This window comes from Phycodurus eques, chromosome 4, assembly GCF_024500275.1.
Source record: "Phycodurus eques isolate BA_2022a chromosome 4, UOR_Pequ_1.1, whole genome shotgun sequence".
NCBI lineage: Eukaryota > Metazoa > Chordata > Actinopteri > Syngnathiformes > Syngnathidae > Phycodurus > Phycodurus eques.
The window spans coordinates 12197838-12219712 of record NC_084528.1 but is presented as its reverse complement, the minus strand read 5'-3'; the positions used below and the strand labels follow the sequence as shown (position 1 = coordinate 12219712).

The 21875-nt window shown below is 39.1% G+C and overlaps 1 protein-coding gene across 2 annotated transcripts; it reads left to right on the top strand.

Moving 5' to 3' along the window:
* The first annotated feature begins 1183 nt into the window (after positions 1-1183).
* slc50a1 (solute carrier family 50 member 1) lies at positions 1184-10246 on the top strand. Of its 2 annotated transcripts, XM_061673957.1 has the most exons (6): positions 1184-1389; positions 1687-1764; positions 4107-4230; positions 4302-4463; positions 6768-6887; positions 7495-10246. In XM_061673957.1, the coding sequence occupies exons 1-6, from the start codon at positions 1322-1324 to the stop codon at positions 7591-7593; spliced, it is 651 nt and encodes a 216-aa protein (XP_061529941.1). In that variant the 5' UTR covers positions 1184-1321; the 3' UTR covers positions 7594-10246. The 2 variants fall into 2 exon arrangements, with proteins under 2 accessions (XP_061529941.1, XP_061529940.1); XM_061673956.1 differs by lacking the exon at positions 1687-1764.
* Positions 10247-21875: the final 11629 nt, after the last annotated feature.

The window sequence follows — 21875 nt, the reverse complement described above, 5'->3', positions numbered from 1 at the left end:
AATTCCATGCATTTTCTATAGTGCTTGTCGTCATTTAGGGTGGCGGTGCAGCTGGCCCCTATCCCAGCCAATTTTGGGTGAAAGGCAAAGTGCACTCTGGACTAGTCACCAGCCAATTGCAGGTCACGTAGACATACAGCCAAATTCACACTAATAGGTAATTTAGTGTCATATATGAACCTACTGTATTTGCATATTTTCAGAATGTAGGAGATAACCGGAGTAGCCTATGCAGAGAAAACCCACACAAGCAAGAGGAGAAGGAGGAGGGCCTGAGCCACGTTCAAAGACAGGCCCTCTCGACTCGAGGCAGATGTGCTAACCTCTAGTCAAACAAAAATAAAACATTTTAAACAGGATTGAATGCTTGGGTTTTACAAGAACTCTCAAATATATATATTTTTAGAAACTACAATCTCCAAATGTTTTTTTTTTCCAAATAGCATGATAACACAAAGACACTAAAGGGGACACAATAATAAAATGTCAAATAAAATGTAAAAATGAAGCAGAGACAGTTAGGCAGTGGAAATTATATGTCAAGGGCTGGAGGTAAATGTCAAACTTGAGAGTTGTTCAAGAGTGTTGTCAGGGTAACGAGCATTGTACTCTACTTTGTAACTAAGTACTACTAACAGCTGATGATTTAAATTCATTTATTTGATACTAAAATAAAGCTTTTTTTCCTGAATACTGTAGACTGTATCAGTAAAATGCAGTGCAATTAAAATTTAACACCATAATAAACATAATGAATGAATACTTCTTGGACAGTGTCCATCAAAACTGCAGGCTTACATGACACAAAAATAGATTTACTGTACAAAATATTCTTTGTGAAAGGAGCAAAACTACACGGTAGCTCTTGCACTGGATTTCATGCAGTAGGTGTACCTAATGAACTGTCCGCTAAACGTCAGAAATATTTCAGTTAAACCTTCACAAATTTATATTGTTTCTATAATATGTTTACTAAAACTGGAAACTGTTATTTTGGTCGTATTACACTGTTTAAACTTGCTTAGTTAAATATTACCATTCGTCCACCAAATCAAAACTCATCCTCGCGGATTTGTCAACACGGTGACGTCAGGCAGATCCGTGTCAACAACCCATTCATTGGACCGACTTCACACCACGTGATTCGGCGAACAGCCAATCGCAGCGCAGAGTCGCCGACCAATTGATTGCAAACACGGAAATCCAGACGGAAAAGAAGCCAACAGAATTCTGCTTGTTAAGACAAAATTTAAAAAAGACAAAAAAAGCAGACATTACACTTCAAATATCTAGAATATTTATTTATTTTTTTGTCCTTTTTATGGATTTGCTGCAGCTTTTATCATGGGCGTGCATCGTGTTCACACTGGGGATGTTCTCGACTGGATTGTAAGTGGAATTCTGTTTTTGCGGCGTGGCAAACTTTAAATTCGTTTCCATACGAATGATCGTTTTGTGCAAATGTTTTTAACATTGCGTCTGCGAGATGACATGGAATTATTTCACGGATTAAACGCGTTGAAAACTTTTTGAATTGGAGTAGCTGTCATTTGCAGTGATGAATATTTACTAGATTAACGATGACACAAATCCCTTCGACATTGACGTTACTTTATTTGTGTGTGTGTGCGCGTGCGTGTGCTTGTGTGTGCGTGTGTGCTTGTGTGTTTGTGTGCTTGTGTGCAGAGTCGACCTAAACAAGATGCAAACATCCAAGAGCACAGACAACATCCAATTTCTGCCTTTCCTCACCACATGTGTCAAGTATGTAGCATTTGAGCAATTTTCTAATCAAAACAAGAGCCCCTACCGATACATGTAAAGAGTCTTGATGATGGATTAAAGTATGGAGTCTTGCTGCTTATTTATTTATTTATTTAAATGTCTTGACTTGTCCTATTTGGCTGTTAGGTCAAGCAGAATGGCGATTCTGTATCTCTTTTATGCCGGATCAGTTTTACTGTGCAACAGTGGAGTTTTTTTTTATACTGCCACTGTTTTTTTTTCTTTTGTATTATGATGGATGTTTAACAAAAACTTCAGAATGAGGTTTTAAAGCAAAGTGACAGAAAGAAAAGGAGATGACAGGAGAAAAAACAACAACAAAAGACACTAGGAAACACGATAAGCAAAATAAATCCATCCATCCATCCATTTTCTGAACCGCTTCTCCTCACTAGGGTCGCGGGCATGCTGGAGCCTATCCCAGCTATCATCGGGCAGGAGGCGGGGTACACCCTGAACTGGTTGCCAGCCAATCGCAGGGCACATACAAACAAACAACCATTCGCACTCACAGTCACGCCTACGGGCAATTTAGAGTCTCCAATTAATGCATGTTTTTGGGATGTGGGAGGAAACCGGAGTACCCGAAGAAAACCCACGCAGGCACGGGGAGAACATGCAAACTCCACACAGGTGGGGCCGGGGATTGAACCCGGATCCTCAGAACTGCAAGGCTGACGCTTTAACCAGTCACCCACCGTGCCACCCAAAATAAATCCTTATAGGCAAAATACAATGTCGTATTGGGTTCGAGTATTGTACGGGGCAGTAGTGCTACACCCTGTTAAGGAAGAACCAGGTTATATAGGACAGGAGGGAAGTGAACAAAACAAGGGTAATGGACTTGGCTGTACAACTGGAAGGTGGTGAGAGTGGCTATGTACATTCTAAACTTCAATATCAGCTGAGTGCAAGTGAGGGGACCTTCCAAGACGTTTGCATGGTCATCAGAGTTATTTATAGCAATTAGAAAGTAGTCCCACACCAAGCAACTGAGTCACAGGGGTGTGTGTCTTCGGACACATGCAATTGAATTGACACCATCTCGCATGCACGATAAACGTCAGAAGTGACCTGGAATTGTTGTGCCAGCACAGCGGGGAGTGAGGGCCCCACCCCACCCCGCCGAGGGGGTGGGGGGTTGGTCCCAGGGGCCCACCTGAGAACGGACCAGCGGACAAGACATCACCCATACCAAGGGACCCATGGCGGTCCACCCGGTGGCGCCACAGAAGCGTGCAAAAGCGCAGGGGCCCCCCAAACCCGCGGGGCCCTCCACTGTAGTCCGCTACTGTCCAGCTAGAGGGTGGATTGGGGCCCAACAGGAGGACGATAAGGGGGCACCCAGATGGTCAGCCACGGGGCCCGAGAGAGGAGCCCTCACCCCTAGCACCTGAAAAAAATCAATGTATGTAGTGCATTAAAAATGGGGGGGGGGGGGGGGGGGGGGGGGGGGGGCTAGTGTGTGTAATGTTGTAAATGAGTTCCCTGCGCAGTATCAAAAATTATGTTAATTTTGTGGACATGATCCATTATGTTGTGTGCTTTTATGTTCATGTTCTGGAGACCTCATTAGTTCACTAGTAACAAGGTCACTTATCATTGATAAATAAAACATCACATGAAAGTCCCTCACAGCACATTCTACATCATAATCATGTTTAATCTGTCCATATATGATGACACAGTGATCAAAACATTGCTATTATTAAAAAACAATTCAAATGCACCCATTGACAGAGTGAAAAAGGCATGTGCAAAAAAAAAAAACTATACACTATACCAGCATCATATATTAAATGGCTTTATCTGTGCTTTCCAGACTTGGATTGATTTTGTCAATATGTCCTCATGGCCCAAATAAGTTTTCTTTAAAATTTTATTTATTTTTTATTTTTTTTTAAATCAATACGCAGCAAACCGCATCGAGTCATATTTCCAGATCTGTTATTATTTTGTCAGTCTGTCCTCATATGATGGCATAATGACCCCAAAGCATGATTTTTTTTGCCTGAAAATGTCAAAACGATCATTGCAGTTGAGGTGGCAGTAAAAAAATGTTAGCCTAATAGCATACAGTAATTGCTTAAGTCATTTGAAAGTTACTCTTTCCAAATCAGTAAAAAATACCAAAGTACTAAAAATAGTTTTTCTCGTTTTCTCAAAACTTTCAAATAAGACTTAGGCAACTATGCTATTAGCCTAACAACAATTACATCACAAAAAAGGCAACAAAGTCTAAACTGTTTGTTGTAACACAGACATGACAGGGCTTACATGACAAGTGTACCTTCCCTCTTAATAATTTTTGTTTCTCACAGTAACCTCGGATGGTTATGCTATGGGATGCTGAAGAGAGACCGTACACTTATTGTGGTCAATCTCATTGGCGCTTTACTGCAGGCCCTCTACATCATCGTATACTTGAAGTACACAAAACAAAAGGTCAGCATGGTAGCTGTCATCATGTTTGTGTGTCTCTATGTGTGCCTTACAGCTGTGGTTTGTTTTGTCAGAGAAAGGTACTGTTACGAATAGTTGCAGTCGGAGTGGTGGCGACCAGCGCTGGGTTGTACTTCACGTTGTTTCTCCCTCCGGGCGACGTGCAACTCAACCAGCTCGGCCTCGTCTGTAGCGTGGCCACTGTCAGCGTGTACCTGTCACCGCTTGCCGACCTGGTAAGAAACTTATACTTAAGTGAAAGAATGTCCAAGAGTGACATATGGACCTAGTCGTATCGTGCGTCATTCACCGTTGAAATAGACGCGTGATATGCTGTGGCGCAAATACAGTATAGTGAACCCCAGTCTATGCGGGGGTGCATTCCAAATCCACCTCCAATAGGTGAAAATCCGATATGATGTGATATAGAAAGACCGTTTAAAAAAAAAAAAAAAAAGCATTTCTGAACTTTATTGTGGCTGTAGTTTGCAGTGTAGTTTTCCACCACCCTAGTATTAAGATATTGTTGAGTAGGAGCTCACGGAGTGTTTGTATTTATTTAGCAGAGAAGAGTCAGGTGTCATGGGGCCCATCAGATGTCTTCTTTCCTGTTGTGTTTGTCTCTGATCCTGTTTGTCTCCTTCCCTCCATCTGCCTCACATTCAGAAACGAGCCGGTCACTTTCCTGCCATTCTTCTCCTCATCTGCATCTTCCTGTTATTCACTCACCATTGGGCCCCTATCCGCTCAGAGACGGCAGGTTGACTTGTTAAAGTCGGCCCTGTGATGTGTTGCCACTTAGCACCCCTTGATTAGCGAGGAATCCTTTCCTTATTTGAGTGGCTAAAATACAAGTAAGGATTCTTTTGGTGCTTCTTATTACTTGAGGTAGTAGAAAGAAATACTCAGCATCATAAACTGCCACAATTAATCCTTAACACGCAGAAAGTCTAATTTCAGTCAAAGTCAAATTTAGATTATTTTAAAATAATAAACAAATATTGAAATTTTGGGCGACACGGTGGACGACTGGTTAGAGCGTCAGCCTCACAGTTCTGAGGACCGGGGTTCAATCCCCGTCCCTGCCTGTGTGGAGTTTGCATGTTCTCCCCGTGCCTGCGTGCGTTTTCTCCGGGCACTCCGGTTTCCTCCCACATCCCAAAAACATGCATGAATTGGAGACTCTAAATTGCCCGTAGGTGCGAATGGTTGTTTGTTTGTACGTGCCCTGCGATTGGCTGGCAACCAGTTCAGGGTGTACCCCGCCTCCTGCCCGAAGATAGCTGGGATAGGCTCCAGCACGCCCGCGACCCTAGTGAGGAGAAGCGGCTCAGAAAATGGATGGATGGAATATAGAAATTTTGTGTTTATTGCTGAGTTGAATATTTTTCCCATTGGAAAAAAAATTAAATGAAATTTAAAAGCCTTATTAATGGTGCAGACAGTGGCAGAAGTAACATTTTAGCATCTTCAACTTTCATTCAGTACAAGTGTGAAAATAACTTAACCATGGTTAATGTTAAAACATAAAATGACCAAAGATTCTTAGCAGATTTGTTTCATGTTAAATGCTGTCATATTAAGACTTTTTCTCTTTCTTTATTTTTTATGGCACGAATTTTTCACAAACAATATGTAACCATTTTCAGTTCAAAATGAATCTTTAAAAAGGACTATTTGAAAGATAATTGAAACAATCTACCCCCAAAAATTCTACTTTAGCAAGGGCTAGCTAGAAAATGTGCTTTTACAAAGTGCAATCACGAATTGCAACTTAATGGAGCAAATACAGTTAATACATAGAAGGCAATAGCTTTGGGCTGGAAGCACTGGCTTTTCATTTGAAAATCCCCATCGTCAATATAGTGACTTGTCAAGGATGGTAAATCTCCTTTGTTCTGCTTGACCACTGGTCAGTCGCACGGTCACAAACTGCAAAGAAGTCAGAAGTTGTGATTCTCACAGCGATTTTTCATTGTGGTTGGTCAGGCCAGCTGAAAAGTTGAAGTCAAGGCAGCTGCTCCAACGATCGTTAAAAGTGTCTTACCGTGACATGCCACCTTTTCGCCAACGTGCTGAGAGGCCCAACTTCAAAATAAAAGCTTCATATATTACTACATTGGACATGAATGCAATTGTATCTGAGGCTTTCATTTTGAAGTTGGCTGAGCTTAATGAAATCTTAACTATGAATTCGCCCCCTGGCGGCTGGCTAACTAGGTTGTGGGCACTGCTGCAAATTGAAGCACTTTTCATATGCAGCAGTGGCCGCATTTTAGGTGGGGAAAAAAAATCGCAGACTATAAGGCTCATTTAAGCATGTCAAACCAAAACCAAAATTACGCAGCACTACTTTAAAGATTACGTTTCTCTCAAGAAACATCTGGTTATTCATATCTTACTGCTTTGATTCTGCTTGCTTTATGTCACTTGTTTAATTGTTTAACTTGTTTATCTTCTTCTTCGAAGTCTTTGTTAAGGTTACTCCTTCTATTGCAAGAAGTGTTGGTGATTATATCTTATGTGGTCCTCTCATTTAGGTGGCCATAGTGCGTAGTGGTAACGTGGCGCGCTTGTCCTTCCCTTTGACAGTGGCCACGTTCTTCACCTCCACTTCCTGGTTCTTCTACGGCTTCCAGTTGAACGATAATTATATCATGGTATGACACACTTGCACCATGCCACACACACAATTATTTACCTCTATCTATTATTATTACAGTGGTGCCACGACTTAAGTTTAGAATAAGTTTTAAGTTTAGTTTAATTCATTCCTTGACCATGCTTGAAACGCAAATTACTCGTCTCTCAAATCAACCTCATTTTCTCATTGAAATGAATGGAAATGCGTAATGCTTAATCCGTTCCATCCGTAAATATAATTTTTGGAGCAATTAAGTACACAAGTATATACAGTAAATGAACAGGTCATTTAAATAGACACATTCCTCCATCTTGTGATCGGATCGGCTATCGTTTTTATTTTTTTTTAACTCGCTGATCGGCCCCAAAAATCCTGATCGTGTAAAGCTAAAAATAAGTTTGTAAACCGATGTGTTAGTAACCCATGGTTCCACAAAGAGGTTCCACTTTATCGTTCTGTTTTTTTTTTTGTTTTTTTTAATTCATTGCCGCTCTCGAGAGCCTGAAGCTCACTCGTAACTTGTCATCGTTCGCATCAAGGCAAGAAAATGAGTTAATGATTGTTAATTGAGGTACCACTGGAGTGTATTATTCCAATTTCTTTTTTGTGTGTGTGCATTTTAGCTCCCTAACCTTCCTGGAATCTTCACAAGCGTCATCAGATTTTACTTGTTTTGGAGATATGCCTCCGTCAGCCCTTCCTATAAGTCCATGCTGATATGACCACATCATACACAGTAATGTGCATGTGACACTAAGAGTAAGCAATAATGTCGACATGTCATAAAGTTACATGAAAAACATTTATTTTCCAAGGATGTATTCAAGAATACATAGGAAAGAAAAAATCTTCAGGAGTGGTTTTTTAAAAATGTTTAAAAAATTTTTTATAAATAAAACTTCCCTTCAAGTGCCTTCTTTTGGGTACGAGGGAGTACTAGGGACACACTGAAAAGAAAGTTTCACAGTAAACATGAGAAAAGGAAAAACCTGTTACGGGAATAATGTCACAATGTTACGAGAACCTTGAGAAAAAGATGGAATCTCACAAGATGTCATATTACCAGTAGAAAAAAATAGCCATAGTCTTATGAAAATAAGGTGTACATTTTAACAAATGAATGCCAATTCTCACGCAAATTTCATACTTAATGTAAAATTATGACTTTCTTCCAGTTTCTGTAAAGTTAAAATAAATAGCAGTATAGCTTGTCAATTTGACACACCACTAAGAAGAGTGTTGTTAACAACCCTGTCATATTTAAATGATTTACAAAATTGTCAGGTATATAAAATGTCTTGTGACACTTCAAAATCTTGAAGAATCAGGCCATTCGTTCAGCGTCTCCACTGAATGTTTGAGCTGCGAAAATATATCTACTTAAAGCCTGTGGTGGCTGGAATACATCCCAGCGAGTCGTTGAAGGGCTTTCTGCACCCTGACGAGAGGCTAGCCATCAGCTAGCTCGGGAGCTAACGGGCTACCGGAGCCTCCTCGGAGCTGACACTTCAGTGAAAGTCAGCCGTTTATTAACACAGCGGCACACGTTAGCCTGTGGCTCACACAAAATGACAGACGTTTGAGCACATACTTCCTGCTAGTTACATACTGTGTCTACCCACAATGCTTTGCGTAACACAAAATACAAAACACATGGGAATTTAAATAACGACACCAAGCTTTTCTGTGCAACCCCAATTCCAATGAAGTTGGGACGTTGTGTTAAGCATAAATACAAGCAGAATACAATGATTTGCAAATAATGTTCAACCTATATTTAATTGAATACACTACAAAGACAAGATATTTAATGTTCAAACTGATAAACCTTTTTGTTTTTAGCAAATAATCATTCACTTAGAATTTTATGGCTGTAACACGTTCCAAAAAAGCTGGGACAGGTGGAAAAAGAGACTGAGAAAGTTGAGGAATGCTCATCAAACACCTGTTTGGAACATCACACAGGTGAACAGGCTAATTGGGAACAGGTGGGTGCCATGATTGGGTATAAAAGGAGCTTCCATGAATTGCTCAGTCATTCACAAGCAAAGATGGGGCGAGGTTCTCTTTTTATTTATGTTTAACACAACATCCCAACGAGCAGCACGGTGGGCGACTGCTTAGAGCGTCAGCCTCACAGTTCTGCGGGCCGGGGTTCAATCCTGTGTGGAGTTTGCATGTTCTTCCCGTACCTGCGTGGGTTTTCTCCGGGCACTCCGGTTTCCTCGAACATCCCAAAAACATGCAGTAATTGGAGACTCTAAATTGTCCGTAGGTGTGACTGTGAATGCGAATTGTTGTTTGTTTGTTTGTGCCCTGCGATTGGCTGGCAACCAGTTCAGGGTGTACCCCGCCTCCTGCCCGATGATAGCTGGGATAGGCTCCAGCACCCCCTGCGACCCTCGTGAGGATAAGCGGTTCAGAAAATGGATGGATGGATGGATATTTTTCAGCAATATCTGAATTTGCACATTCATATTTTATTTAGTTATTTTTATTTTATTTGACGTTCATGCTCTGATTTACTCAGTACGTGAGTAGTTTTTTTTCACTCAGTACTTTCTTACTCTTAGCAAGAGTTTTGTTTGGAGGGCTACTTTTTACTTTTACTTGAGTCATATTATTCTAAAGTAACAGTACTCTTACTTACAGGGAGAAAATGGAAAATGTTGTTTGCTTCACTTTGGCCTCCAACTGTAACAACTGTAACACCAATTCACATAAGAGAACTACAGGGTTGCCACTCACCGCAGTACATAATAATAGAATATCATTTTTAAAAATTACAGGAGGAGGGAATGCTTTGCAATAATGTATTGTAGCAAACCTGCAGTTGTGTTATGTAGATTCTTGCAAGTTTCATCAGATCCAACTGTCTGTGAGACCATGAAAGTGTCTGTGATTTGTGATTGGATGAGTGAGTCGGGTGTGTGGCCAGTGGAAGGAGGAAGACAAATGTGAGCATGTATCTGCAGGACGGCGCATGACAGTTTAGAGAACTTCAAGTTGAATGTTATATTTGATGACATTAACGGTACATTTTTACAATAATAACATCCCAACTTCATTGGAATTGGGGTTGTAAATTGTGGCGTCCATGCAAGATGCCCTTTCAGGGTGTAGCCATAGTTAGCTTGCTAACTGCACGCTGTAGCAGTGGAAATTATATACAAGGTACATTTCAATAAATTAGAATTGTGTCAAAAGCTTAATTTGGTAAGGTAGTTCAATTCATTCATTCACAATCAATAAACTGTGAAAATAATTTTTAATTTAGAAATTCTCTAAAAAAGCATTTTCCCAAGTGTTGAATGAATGTATATGCATGAGGACTGAAATATATATATATTTTGTTTTCTTTTTTTTTTTTTAATCAAACTGTATTTTATCAGAAACAGAATAATCTTTATTTTGCCAAGTATGTCCAAAAAACATACAAGCAATTTGTCTCCGGTCGTTGGAGCTGCTCTCGTACGACAACAGGAATTTATTTTAGTAAGATGACAACTTTTGGCCCCAGAAAATACAGTTTTATTCTCAGAAAAATACAACTTCTTTTCACCTAACATTAGGGCATTTTTTTGTAACATTACGTTTTCTTTCTCTTGCATAATTTTTCTTTTCAGTCTGTTTTCAATACTCCGTAGTGGTGGTTGTTAAAAAATTGGCCTTTTCTGAGCCGCCAACATTTTCAAATATTACTATCTAATGACATTTCATTGAATTGGATTGAATTGTTTTCTACAATCCAAAGACTTTGTTGTTTACAGGCTGCTATTTTGAATATAGGGTACTCGTGTGGAGCATTGTCTTTCTTGTCTTCTATCGGAAAAAATAGTTTTCTACTCTATTACCTCTTGTGCCTGTCCTTATTAGACAACATATCAATGCATATCAGTGGCAATAAGTTGTTTTTGTTGTTTTCTAGTTGCTGACTGTTAACATTGGCTGTTTTTGCAAGCTTTTTTTTTTTTTTTTTTTTTTTTTTTTTTTTTTTTAAAGAAACTTTTAAAATGTGCAACTGGACCTAAGAATAAATGAAAGCTGTTGCCAATAAAGGATGACAAAGTGGCAAGTGTTTTTTGTTTATTTATTTATTTAAATTGTAACCAAACTGCTGTCAGGGTGGACGACTGGTGAGCACATCCGCTTCACAGTTCTGGGGACCGGGGTTCAAATTCCGGCACCGTCTGTGTGGAGTTTGCATGTTCTCCCCGAGAAATTTCAATTAGGTTTCCGATCTCATCACAGTACAGAATCTGCTCTTATAAAAGTGCTAAATGATATGTTTGAATACTGACTCGGGAAAGGTGTCAATTCTGGTCTTGTTGGACCTCAATGTGGCTTTTGATACGGTAGATCATAATATACTGCTAAACAGGTTGGAAACGTGGGTCGTACTAAATGGAACAGTCCTTAAATGGCTTGCATGTGTCAAGCAGACCAGGATGTGTCAAGCATGTGTCAGGCTGACCAGGAGAAGCTCGTCCATGCTTTTATCTCAAGTAGACTTGACTATTGTAATGGTCTTCTGACTGGACTCCCTAAAAAGACCATTAAACAGCTGCAGCTCATTCAGAATGCTGCAGCTCGGGTTCTGACCAGAACAAATAGTTCAGAGCATATTACTCCAATTCTAAAGTCTTTACACTGGCTCCCAGTCAGCTTTAGAATAGATTTTAAAGTTCTGCTACTGGTCTATAAATCACTAAACGGTTTAGGTCCTGAATACATGTATGAAATGCTAATGGCATATAAACTCAGGAGGGCTCTGAGATCGACAGACTCAGGTCAAATAGTGGAGCACAGAGTCCAAATCAAAGATGGTGAAGTAGCATTTAGCTATTATGCTGCACACAAATGGAATAAGTTGCCAACAGAAGTTACATCAACCCCAAGTGCGCATGTTTTTAAGTCCAGGTTAAAAACTCTTCTTTTTTTCCCTTGCTTTTTAGAGCATTTCCACTTTTAAATCTTTCTTCCACTGTACGCTGTTTTAATTGTATTTTAATTTTTTTCCTCCTTGTTTTAAATGTTTGTAAACGGTTTTTTTCTTTGTTTTTAAATGCGTTTAATCATGTAAAGCAAATTGAGTTACCTTGTGTATGAAATGCGCTATATAAATAAATTTGCTTTGCTTTGCTTTTGTTTTTGTTGTCTTTTTAGCAGCTTCAAACGTAAGGCCACCATAGTGTCTAAATTTGTCTGGAGATTTATACATGTTTTGGATCATCTTGATTTTATATCAAGCAGTAAATCATGGTGACTATTCCAGCGTATTTTAAATGGTCTTTTGTTTTCTTCATTTTATTGTTGTTGTCTTTGTAGCCGCTTCAAGCATTTGAGAACACCATAGTATTTGCATTTGTCTGCAGATTTATTGACACGGTGGCTGACTGGTTAGCACATCTCTCTCACAGTTCTGAGGACCCGGGTTCAAATCCGGCCTCGCCTGGGTTAGCATATACTCCACATGCCTGCATAGGTTTTCTCCGGGTACTCCGGTTGCCTCCCACATCGCAAAAGCATGCATTGTAGCTAAATTGAAAACTAAATTGTCCGTAGGTGTGAATGTGAGTGCAAGTGGTTGTTTGTTTATATGTGCCGTGCGATTGGCTCGCGACCAGTTCAGGGTGCACCCCGCCTCGTCAGCTGGGATGGGCTCCAGCATGCCCGTGACCCTAGTGGGAATAAGCCATACTGAAAATGGATGGATGGGTTTATACGTTTTGTAGGAACCTGATTTTATCATTTCAAGCAGCATATCATGTGCTATTGTGATTCTTCCAGCATAATGCCGATTAGCTAATAGGCATTAATTTCTTCTTTTTTGTCGTATTTGTAGCCATTTTAAGCATGTGATGCCGTCATAGCACCCATATTAACATATTTTGGCTCAAATTCAATCTTGGTTCTTGAAAATCTAGAGCAGTATCATTTCAAGCCTTGTATGCACTATGGTGACTATTGTGCCACTAGTACATTCGGACGAGTACAGCACGTTTGTTAACAGTTTTACCATTCACATTGAGCATAATAATAATAGATCAAATAAATTTTAGGGGTGCTATTTGTATTCCAGAGCAGGCTGTAGCGCCCCTTAGAGTCCCTCCCCTAGCAAAGGATTTTGACTGTGTGTGTGTGTAGGAGACAAAAGCTTGTTTCGCGGTGCGAATGAGCTTGTTTGTGTGTGTGTGTGTTGATACTGAGAGGTCAGTGGTGGGAAAGGCCATGCTCGAGGTTCTCATCCCGTGTGTGTGTGTGTGTGTGTGTGTGCGTGTGCATGTGTGCGTTACACGAGTCCTTTTCCTGAGCTCAAACAGCCCTGTCACAACACACACAGACACAACACGGCATTGTGCTGCTAAGTGAGTGTAGGTGGGAAACAAATGTGGTTGAAAGAATCGGCTGCATATTGAGCGGAAGGCAGGCCATGAATCAAAGGGGACACTTACTATAAATGTCCCCTGAATGTAATTTTTTTTTTCTAACCTTCAATAGTGAATGTAGCACCTTTGAATGTGGGCTAAGATCAGTTAAAAATGGTAATTAGGTCTGGTTTTAGAAAATATAACCTGGCGATGCGTAATTAGCAGGTAACCATGAACTATGACAATTAATACCCATAAATGGTATGGTAATTACAAAAAAAGACACTAGCTATATTGGTGCTAGACGTACAAGCACCATTATTGTGAGGTGGGCTCCCTCTACTGGTATGTGAAGAATCACTGAATTAAATGTTCAAACTGTGTATAAGGTTACACTGGCTTAAACGGTTTTTGTTGTTGTTTTTAAATCCAGTACAGTGCATTTGTTAAGTAAAGTCCAGTTGTAATTAACCTTTAAACACAGTCCATTTAAATTTTATTTTTAATAAGTGTTTGGGTACAATATTAATTCAACTTTTATGTGCAGTACATTTTAATTGAATCATTTAAGTGCATTTTTTTAAAATGTTCCTATATTTAAGCACAGTGTTAATGTACAAACTGCATCATGTTAATGTGGCTACAATAATATTTAATATAGTTTTTTGGGACTAAAACGTGGAATATTTAGGCCAACTATGCTACTGTACTATAATGGTGATACTTGAAATATTTTTTAAGGTGGTATTTGGTGTAAAATGTTCCGAGAACAATAGCATTAGCTATTGTAATAAATTACAAAACTATAAAGACTGTCATAGGAAGAGGCAAGAAAAGTGTTCAAATAAAATATTAAATTAAAGCTGAACACAGCGGCCCCTGTCTCATGAAATCCTGAAAATTTTCATCTAACTTTGAGATCATTCTCTATCCATAAAAATTTAAAAAAAAAAAAAAAGCCTTGCAGTTTATTGTCGCATATCTGTCGATGATAGCTGCTTCTGACTGGGGCTCATTTGGCCGAAACCTCTAGGATTTCATTTCAACGGAAATGACTGCTTCAAACCAAAATTAATGACTTCCTGTTCTATTACGTCCTTCAGACTTTTTAATGCGTCTTATTATGATAATCATTTACACCAAATTTCTTTTTGATTTGTAAAAATGGTATCGGGGCAAATTTTGTTTGAATTTCCCAGGGTGGTACTGAGTGAATTTTGCAGAGGATTGTGTTCAGGACCCTTAAAAAAAAACAAAAAAACATTTTGACCAGTATACATACATTTGGAAAGGGGGGGAAAATGAGTTTTTGAGCATGTTGATGACCCAATGGGCGTTTTAATTAACACTTCGATAACTGTCATACAAGTGTAAAATAATTATTGTTCATACGCCAAACATCCAAAGAAAAAGCAAATCACTATTTTTTTCGTTTTACGAGACAAAGGTTGTCGTATTCTAGAAAGTTTACTCATGTAAAAAATAAAATCTGATTATTTTGAGAGTAATTATATGAACTGTAATTTTCAAGAATAAAAATGTATTTTATAAAGTCAAAATAATAAAAAACAATTCTAACTTTTAATTAAAATCAGATTTTCTAAAGACAAAACTTGTAATGGTCATAGTTGGGTTTTTTTTTTTTGGGGGGGGGGTTGTTTGTAAAGAGAAAAAAAAAATATAATAAATAATAATAATAAATAAAATTATGATTTTTATCTTTTACCATTAGCTGTGGTTAATTTATTTTTACATTTGTATGACAGTTGAGCTTGTCAAAATGTTTCTTAAACCTGTGTCTGTACTGGGGATGTTCGATACCACTGTTTTTCAGTCGAGTATTCACTCTTGAGTACTCACTGATACCGAGTACTGGTACCACTAGTACTTTAAATGCATACAATTCCAATTAACACAATGACGGATAATTGTAAACAAAGACCTTTCCTTTTTTCTGAGGCATATGATGAGTCGCCAATGTGTCAAACTTCTGCAGTGTAGCGCCAACTATAGGTGAGGAGGACTTACTTGATATCAGATTTGTTTTGCCCTAAGTATCGGTGGCTTGTATTGGCTGCCTTCATGCGTACCCGATACCTTGAAATAAGGCTGGAATTGGCACTCGGCCATCCCTAGTCTGTACGGTTAATAAACGTTTTATAATGGCAACAGTTCAACGCTGGAACACATGTATTCATTAATTTCTCTGGGGGGGAATTTGTTTAGTAAACAGAACAAATTAGGTTGCACCTCAGAGGTTTCATTGTACAAATCATATTAATATAACAGGGATAATTGTCATATATTTCGACAATATGGATCTCTGTGCGCACAAGAACTTCACTGTATGGAAGGTGTGAGCAGAGAGGAGGGTGAAAAGTGAGAGAAAGCACATTCCTTCATGTCGAAAACAGCAGCTGGGACAGGTGTGCTTTTACTGGGGCAGGCTATGCCTCCCTGCGTGGGTGCGCCGTGTGCTGAGTAGTGTCCGCTGACTATGTGTGTGCGTGTGTCATCACTTTGTGCAAGCTGTACAAGGTGCTTGCATGGAGAGGCCCCAAAGTGCGAGAGTCAGCTCGTGTGTGCGGAGTCTACGAGGAGGGAGGAAACAGAGGGATCCTGTTTGCATGTTCAGTTCATTGTTCAGCTGATTGTATCCCCCAACCACCACCTTCACCCTTACTCCACTACTACACGCTCACACGCACCAAACAAGCCCGCTGTAGTGTTTACTCTCTTACAAGCATAGTAAACACTTCAGATAAAGACCAAAAGACCACATTGTACCTTTTAAGGCGGGGAACCTAAAGCCCGCGTGACAAAAACCTGAGATAAAGAGTTCTTCTTTTGTTGTTTAAGTTTTTCATATTTAGTCCCCACTCCTGACATGTCCTTTAAGGTGTGAGCGCGCGCACGCACGCACACACACACACACACACTTCTTTTTTTTAGGCCAAGAGGTTCAAGTGTTTTTATTTTATGTGTTTTTTATTTTTTTAATGAGCGCTTTTATGGGGCTTTTCTTAGTATTCCCACATTGAGCAGCTTCTCCACCTTGTTTTGCTCTCAGATTCAGCACTTTTTCCTCTGCATGCCTGCACAGCTGAGAGGTCACGTGTGCACATGTATACACACACGCTCAGGACATGCATGGAGACATAAAAAAGGTTGTACACAAACACACACACAGAGCGCACAAACACACATACTGTGCCTATAACATACAGTGCAAGCAGAAATGCACACCTACACTCCACACACCCAGACGCACACCCAGTGCACACAAACACACACACATAGTGCCACAGATACTGTAGAGTGCACATACACGTCAGTAGTGGGCACGCACACATACAGTACAGATACACACATGCAGACACGCTCGTACAGTGTGCATACTGTACATGCACAGAGACTCACATACAGTGCATACTTAAAAACAGTGTGCACAAACAAACACGTAAACATATATAGTGCACACACATACTCAAAAATACTGCACACAAACACACGCATGCATTTCACACATTAAATGTGTGCAAAAACTGTCAGAGCAAATTATGTCTCCCAGTACAGTTATGGACTTAAAAAAAGTTTTGTTTTTGACTGAGTGAGGGCCCCCCCCCCCCACACACACACCCGCATACACGCACACACCCGCATACACGCACACAAAGTATGCCGCAGGCTTGGAGCATGCCGAAACAGGCAGAAGTAAAGTTGTCTGTGTGTCATAGTTTGACGTGAAAAACATTAACCTTCCATAAAGCCCACAATCATATATTGCACCACCTGTTAAGTTGACAAACGTGCTGCATTTTTACAGTAGAAAATATGAATAAATGAATATAATAGTGTGTGTATGTGTAATTACAAGTTACCATCTTGAAAATGTAATAGTATAGTAACTATTTCAGTTACTTTCTTAAAGTCATATAGCTAATTATTTGAACACATTTTGATTAATTAATTTTGAATGAATCTGATCAACTGTTTAACCATTTTCAAATTTGAAGACGAGTGTTAAAACCTTTCATGTTTCATAACATGATCAAATGTAAATACGTTTTTTAAAAATGTGTTTGTTGCATTATATGTACAGCATGTGGAAAACATGATACCATGTTGACCTAATGACAAATGTGCACAATCTAGACAATAGCGCTTCATATGATGACAACCAAGATAAGTGATGGCAGTAATGTTCCATCAAAAAATATAATGATGAAACTGTTCTTAAGTCAATGTTCTTTTATGTGTTTAGTAAGTTTAACTATACATTATGAGTCTAACTTGGTCTAACTTTTTCATTGTTATGAAAGCTCAGCTGGTTGCCATATCATTAACATTAACAAGTCCATTGAGTATAGTGGCAGAATGGCACATGACCAGAGAGACCCAATCACAAGCGGCTTCGGAAGGAGGATGGTGACATGAAAAAGAAACATTTGATAGATTTGAGTTTTTGTGGTGATTTTTCAAATGTGACTAAAATTGTAATCATGGATATTTCCCAAAGAAACTGTGATTTGATGACACATTGTCTCGCAGTAATGTAATGGATTATAATTTTGTACGTTGTGATTAAATTACATAATGTCGTTACATGTAATTTGTGACTACCCAACACTGAAAGTGAGTATATCCAATTTGTTACCAAATAAAGTATCTTTATTGAGTCGTCTGTGTAAAATGAGATGTGCGTGCAGAGATTATTTGTATGAAATGAAGATTGGACGCATGCAGGCAAGAGAGCCGTCCTGCTCTGACAGTTTAATGAGCGTCTGTCACCTCGCCGCCGCCTGCCTCCGCTCGGAAGGGCGGCAAAACACCAGGAAGACGAGAAGGAAAGTGGAAAACAATCTGGCGTGCTATGCACCACCCTGAGGACACACACACACCCACACACACACACACACACTGAGGGTGGATTTTGCCTGTTTATCTCTGTAGAGCAAAGGGCTTTAAGTGACAACTGCTCACAGTACTGCACACAGCTGAGGACTCATGTTTCTCACTCTGTGTGTGTGTGTGTGTGATTCATTGCAATAACCGACAAAAACATTTCCAATGATGCTGTTTTGAAGGCCCGACCTTCAGGCGGAAATCATTTACTTGGACAGTCCTACACACGTTTTAACGGTCCCCACAAACAAGGCTAGTAATTCGCTGTGTGTGCGTGTGTACATGTCTTTGTATTATGACTGTGTACAGACATGATTGCGGACTCGCTGTGCGTGGACAGAAATTCTTTGTGGGGACCATCAACCTGGTAACAAAGCCGGTGATGCACACCAAGTGTATTTGTGTGTCCATGTGTGTGTATTTGACATTATGACCAGGTGGGAACAGGAATTGGATGGTATGCTCATTGTATGGGGACCACAATCTTTGTGTAGACCATAAACCTGGTCACCACCATACCAAACGTGATGCACATCAAGTCTATGTGTGTGTGTCCTTATGTGTACAATTGTTGAAATGACTAAATGGAAGCAGGAATCGGATGGCACCCTCGCTATGTTGGGACCATGAAGCTGGCCACCACCAAACAAAGTGAGGGATGCACGTTAAGCGCATGCGTGTGTACTTGCAGTTACGCTGGTTTGGGGACCAAAATATTTTATGGGGATCATAAAGCTGGGCCCTCACCAAGTAGAAGAAATTATTATTAAGTGTGTGAATGTGTACGAGTCTGTACATGTATGCGCACTGGCCAGTATGACAAAAAGGGAATAGGAGTGTTAGGACAAAAACCTTTGTGGGGACCCTAAAGCTGGTGACAACCAAACAAAGTGATACACTTTAAGGATATCTGCTTCTCATTTGGACTACGTGGCAACTGCGAATCTGACTGTACATTTTTGTCGGGACCAATCAGCAGGTCCATGCTATAAATATAGTCGTAACAAATAGCTAATCAGAGGTAGCTGATCTGTTAAAGCGGGTTTTGCTCACAGTGTTGATGTGAGTAATGGTATATGTTGTACTTTATGTTATACTTTATTTTTTATTTTTTTTAAATGAGTGCTACGTGAGTTTTTTAATGAATCGAAGTGCATTGTCCCCACACAATAAGCTTTATTGGTCTCCCTGTTGTCTAACTTTTAAATTAAATAATAACCCACATTGCTTAACTTTATTTGCTAAACTTGAATAAAATGTGTCAGTATTTTAACGTTATGTCTTGAAATACAAAATGAGTGGAAGTATTGTTGTTTGGCAACCTTTCTTGAATCTAGGCACAGTTTTTACATTAGAACAATATGACGAAAAGTATATATACTTAAATCATGATGACTATACAGTGGTGCCTTGAGATGAGTTGAATTTGTTTTTTAATGCTCTAATTTGAAAGACACATCTCAAATCATGTTTACCTCTTGAAATGAATTGAAATTCCATCAATTTGTTCCAATCTCCCAAAAACATTTTGAAAAAAAAAGAACTCTATGATATTATACTTTATAAAATATACAGTAATTACATAATTAAATACAATTATAATGATTTAAAAAGCTTTTTGTCACACTTTCTCCTTCAGTGGACATTGTGCTGCTCATTGTGCACGCCTTGGCCACCTGGGGGCAGTATAAAACAAGACATACAGATATACTGTACTGGAGACTATAAACTCCTCAATCTGGTTACAGATTACAGATTAAAGACCTTTCCATTCACTTCAATGGGAGAAGATTATTTGAATTACGAACGTGGTCACGGAGGGAATTCAACTCGTATCTCGAGGCAGCACTGTACATTGCTGGCATACATAGATGAACAGAGGTACATTATTGATAGAAAATTAGTAATAATTTTCAATCAATTTAGTGAAATTGCATAATTTCCCATGGCACACAGTGGTTCGCATTCGCTGTTCTCTGCCACTGCGTTAAGTGTTGTAGGTGATGCAGCGTTGGCATGGCAATGGAATCCATGCTACTCTCCTTATTAAAAGCCAGTCACATTTTGAAGCTGGTCTTTTATTAATCCAAACACTTTGGTGCCACTGTTGCAAGTGGCACCTGTTGCTAACTAACCCTTTTATAACAGCAGACAGTAGGAAAACCACTAAATCACAATCAATGTCGCCCCCGAGTGGTTTATTTGAAACATTGCACTCACTAGGCAGACGGGCCATTCAATGTAGTACTAATCAGTTGCTGTTTATTTTCAACATCTGTTGAGAGGAGTGAAAAAAAAAAAAAAAATGCAAAAATATTGTCATATTATACAATTTGGCATACCGGTAATTAAAATGATGCGCTCACTTCCAGTCCAACTGGTTCACCTGCAACGTCGTCCTTAAACTTGCCTTTAAAAATGCTAACATTCACTGTCACTGTTTAGTGTACAATCTCATAAGAAAACAGGTAATTACTTTAATTTACAAGTGCTGATCATAGACACATTAGATTATGTTTAAGCATACTGTATCGTATACAGATCAATTAAAACAATCGAAAATGCAAGAAAATAATTGCTCAAAGTCAAACTTTAGATTCTCTCTCTTTTACAGACACTTTCCTCCTGGCTCGCGCTTACTGCAACAGTCTGTGTGGAAAAGAAAATCAGCGCAAAATCCTGTGATACAACGAAAGATATGCAATGTAAAATTTTGATCTGTACGATTTAAAAATCTGCAACACAATAAGACCGCAAAAAAAAAAAGCAAAATGGCGAGGGACAACTGTAACTCAATCCAAAAGATGTCATGATTACTGCTGACACTTTGCGCCTGTGTGCTTTGTCTGGCTGAGATACCTGGCAGCTATTATCGATTTAATCCCTTTGACACAAATTGACCTGTCAAGTCATTCAAACAATACAGGGAAGTCTTTCCCTCACATAAAGATGGAGCCACTCAGTCACAGTGTGTTGTTATTTAACATTCACACAAGGAGAGTGTCTATTTATTTTCCGATATAATCTCTACTTGTCTCATTCGTCAATCACAAATATTACATCATGAAAAGAACTGGAACCAACACATTCATTGTCGCTCAAAGGTGCAGACTTACCATGTTACAAAAAAAAGGATGTTCAAGTGTGTGTTTCCTCATCCACATTGTACAACATTACATATCAGGTTACCAGTTATTCATTTATTTTCACCCTGGTGTCATGATTTAAAAAAAAAAAAAACATCACAATATCTGCTCCAGTCTCAAGTCATTCCACTCAGTTTTTCGACTGCACACATTTACTTGATAAAACTTCATATACAATCAAGCCCAAAGCATGTCGAAATATTACAATAAAGACAATCTGTGCTGTCAGACATAAACAACCACTCCAACCTGCACAATAAATACAAAAACCAAGAATGCTCATTTTGATTGACACTGTCACAGAGGTATTATTGGATATGGTATGTAAAACAATTATTATTGTTTGCAGGGATTTGGTAGGGTTTGACGCTAAATTATGAGAAAATAAATTAGCCTTAATTGCCTGTTAAGGTAAGGCAACGCTTACATTTCCACACACATAAAATAAGTCAAACATTCAGACTAAACATTCTATTGAGAAACATACTGTATGTGCACGTTCAACACGTCCGATTAAAATAATAGTAATGAGGCAAATATGAGCGCTGAAATACATTACAAGACCTTTCCAAAATGCAAAAA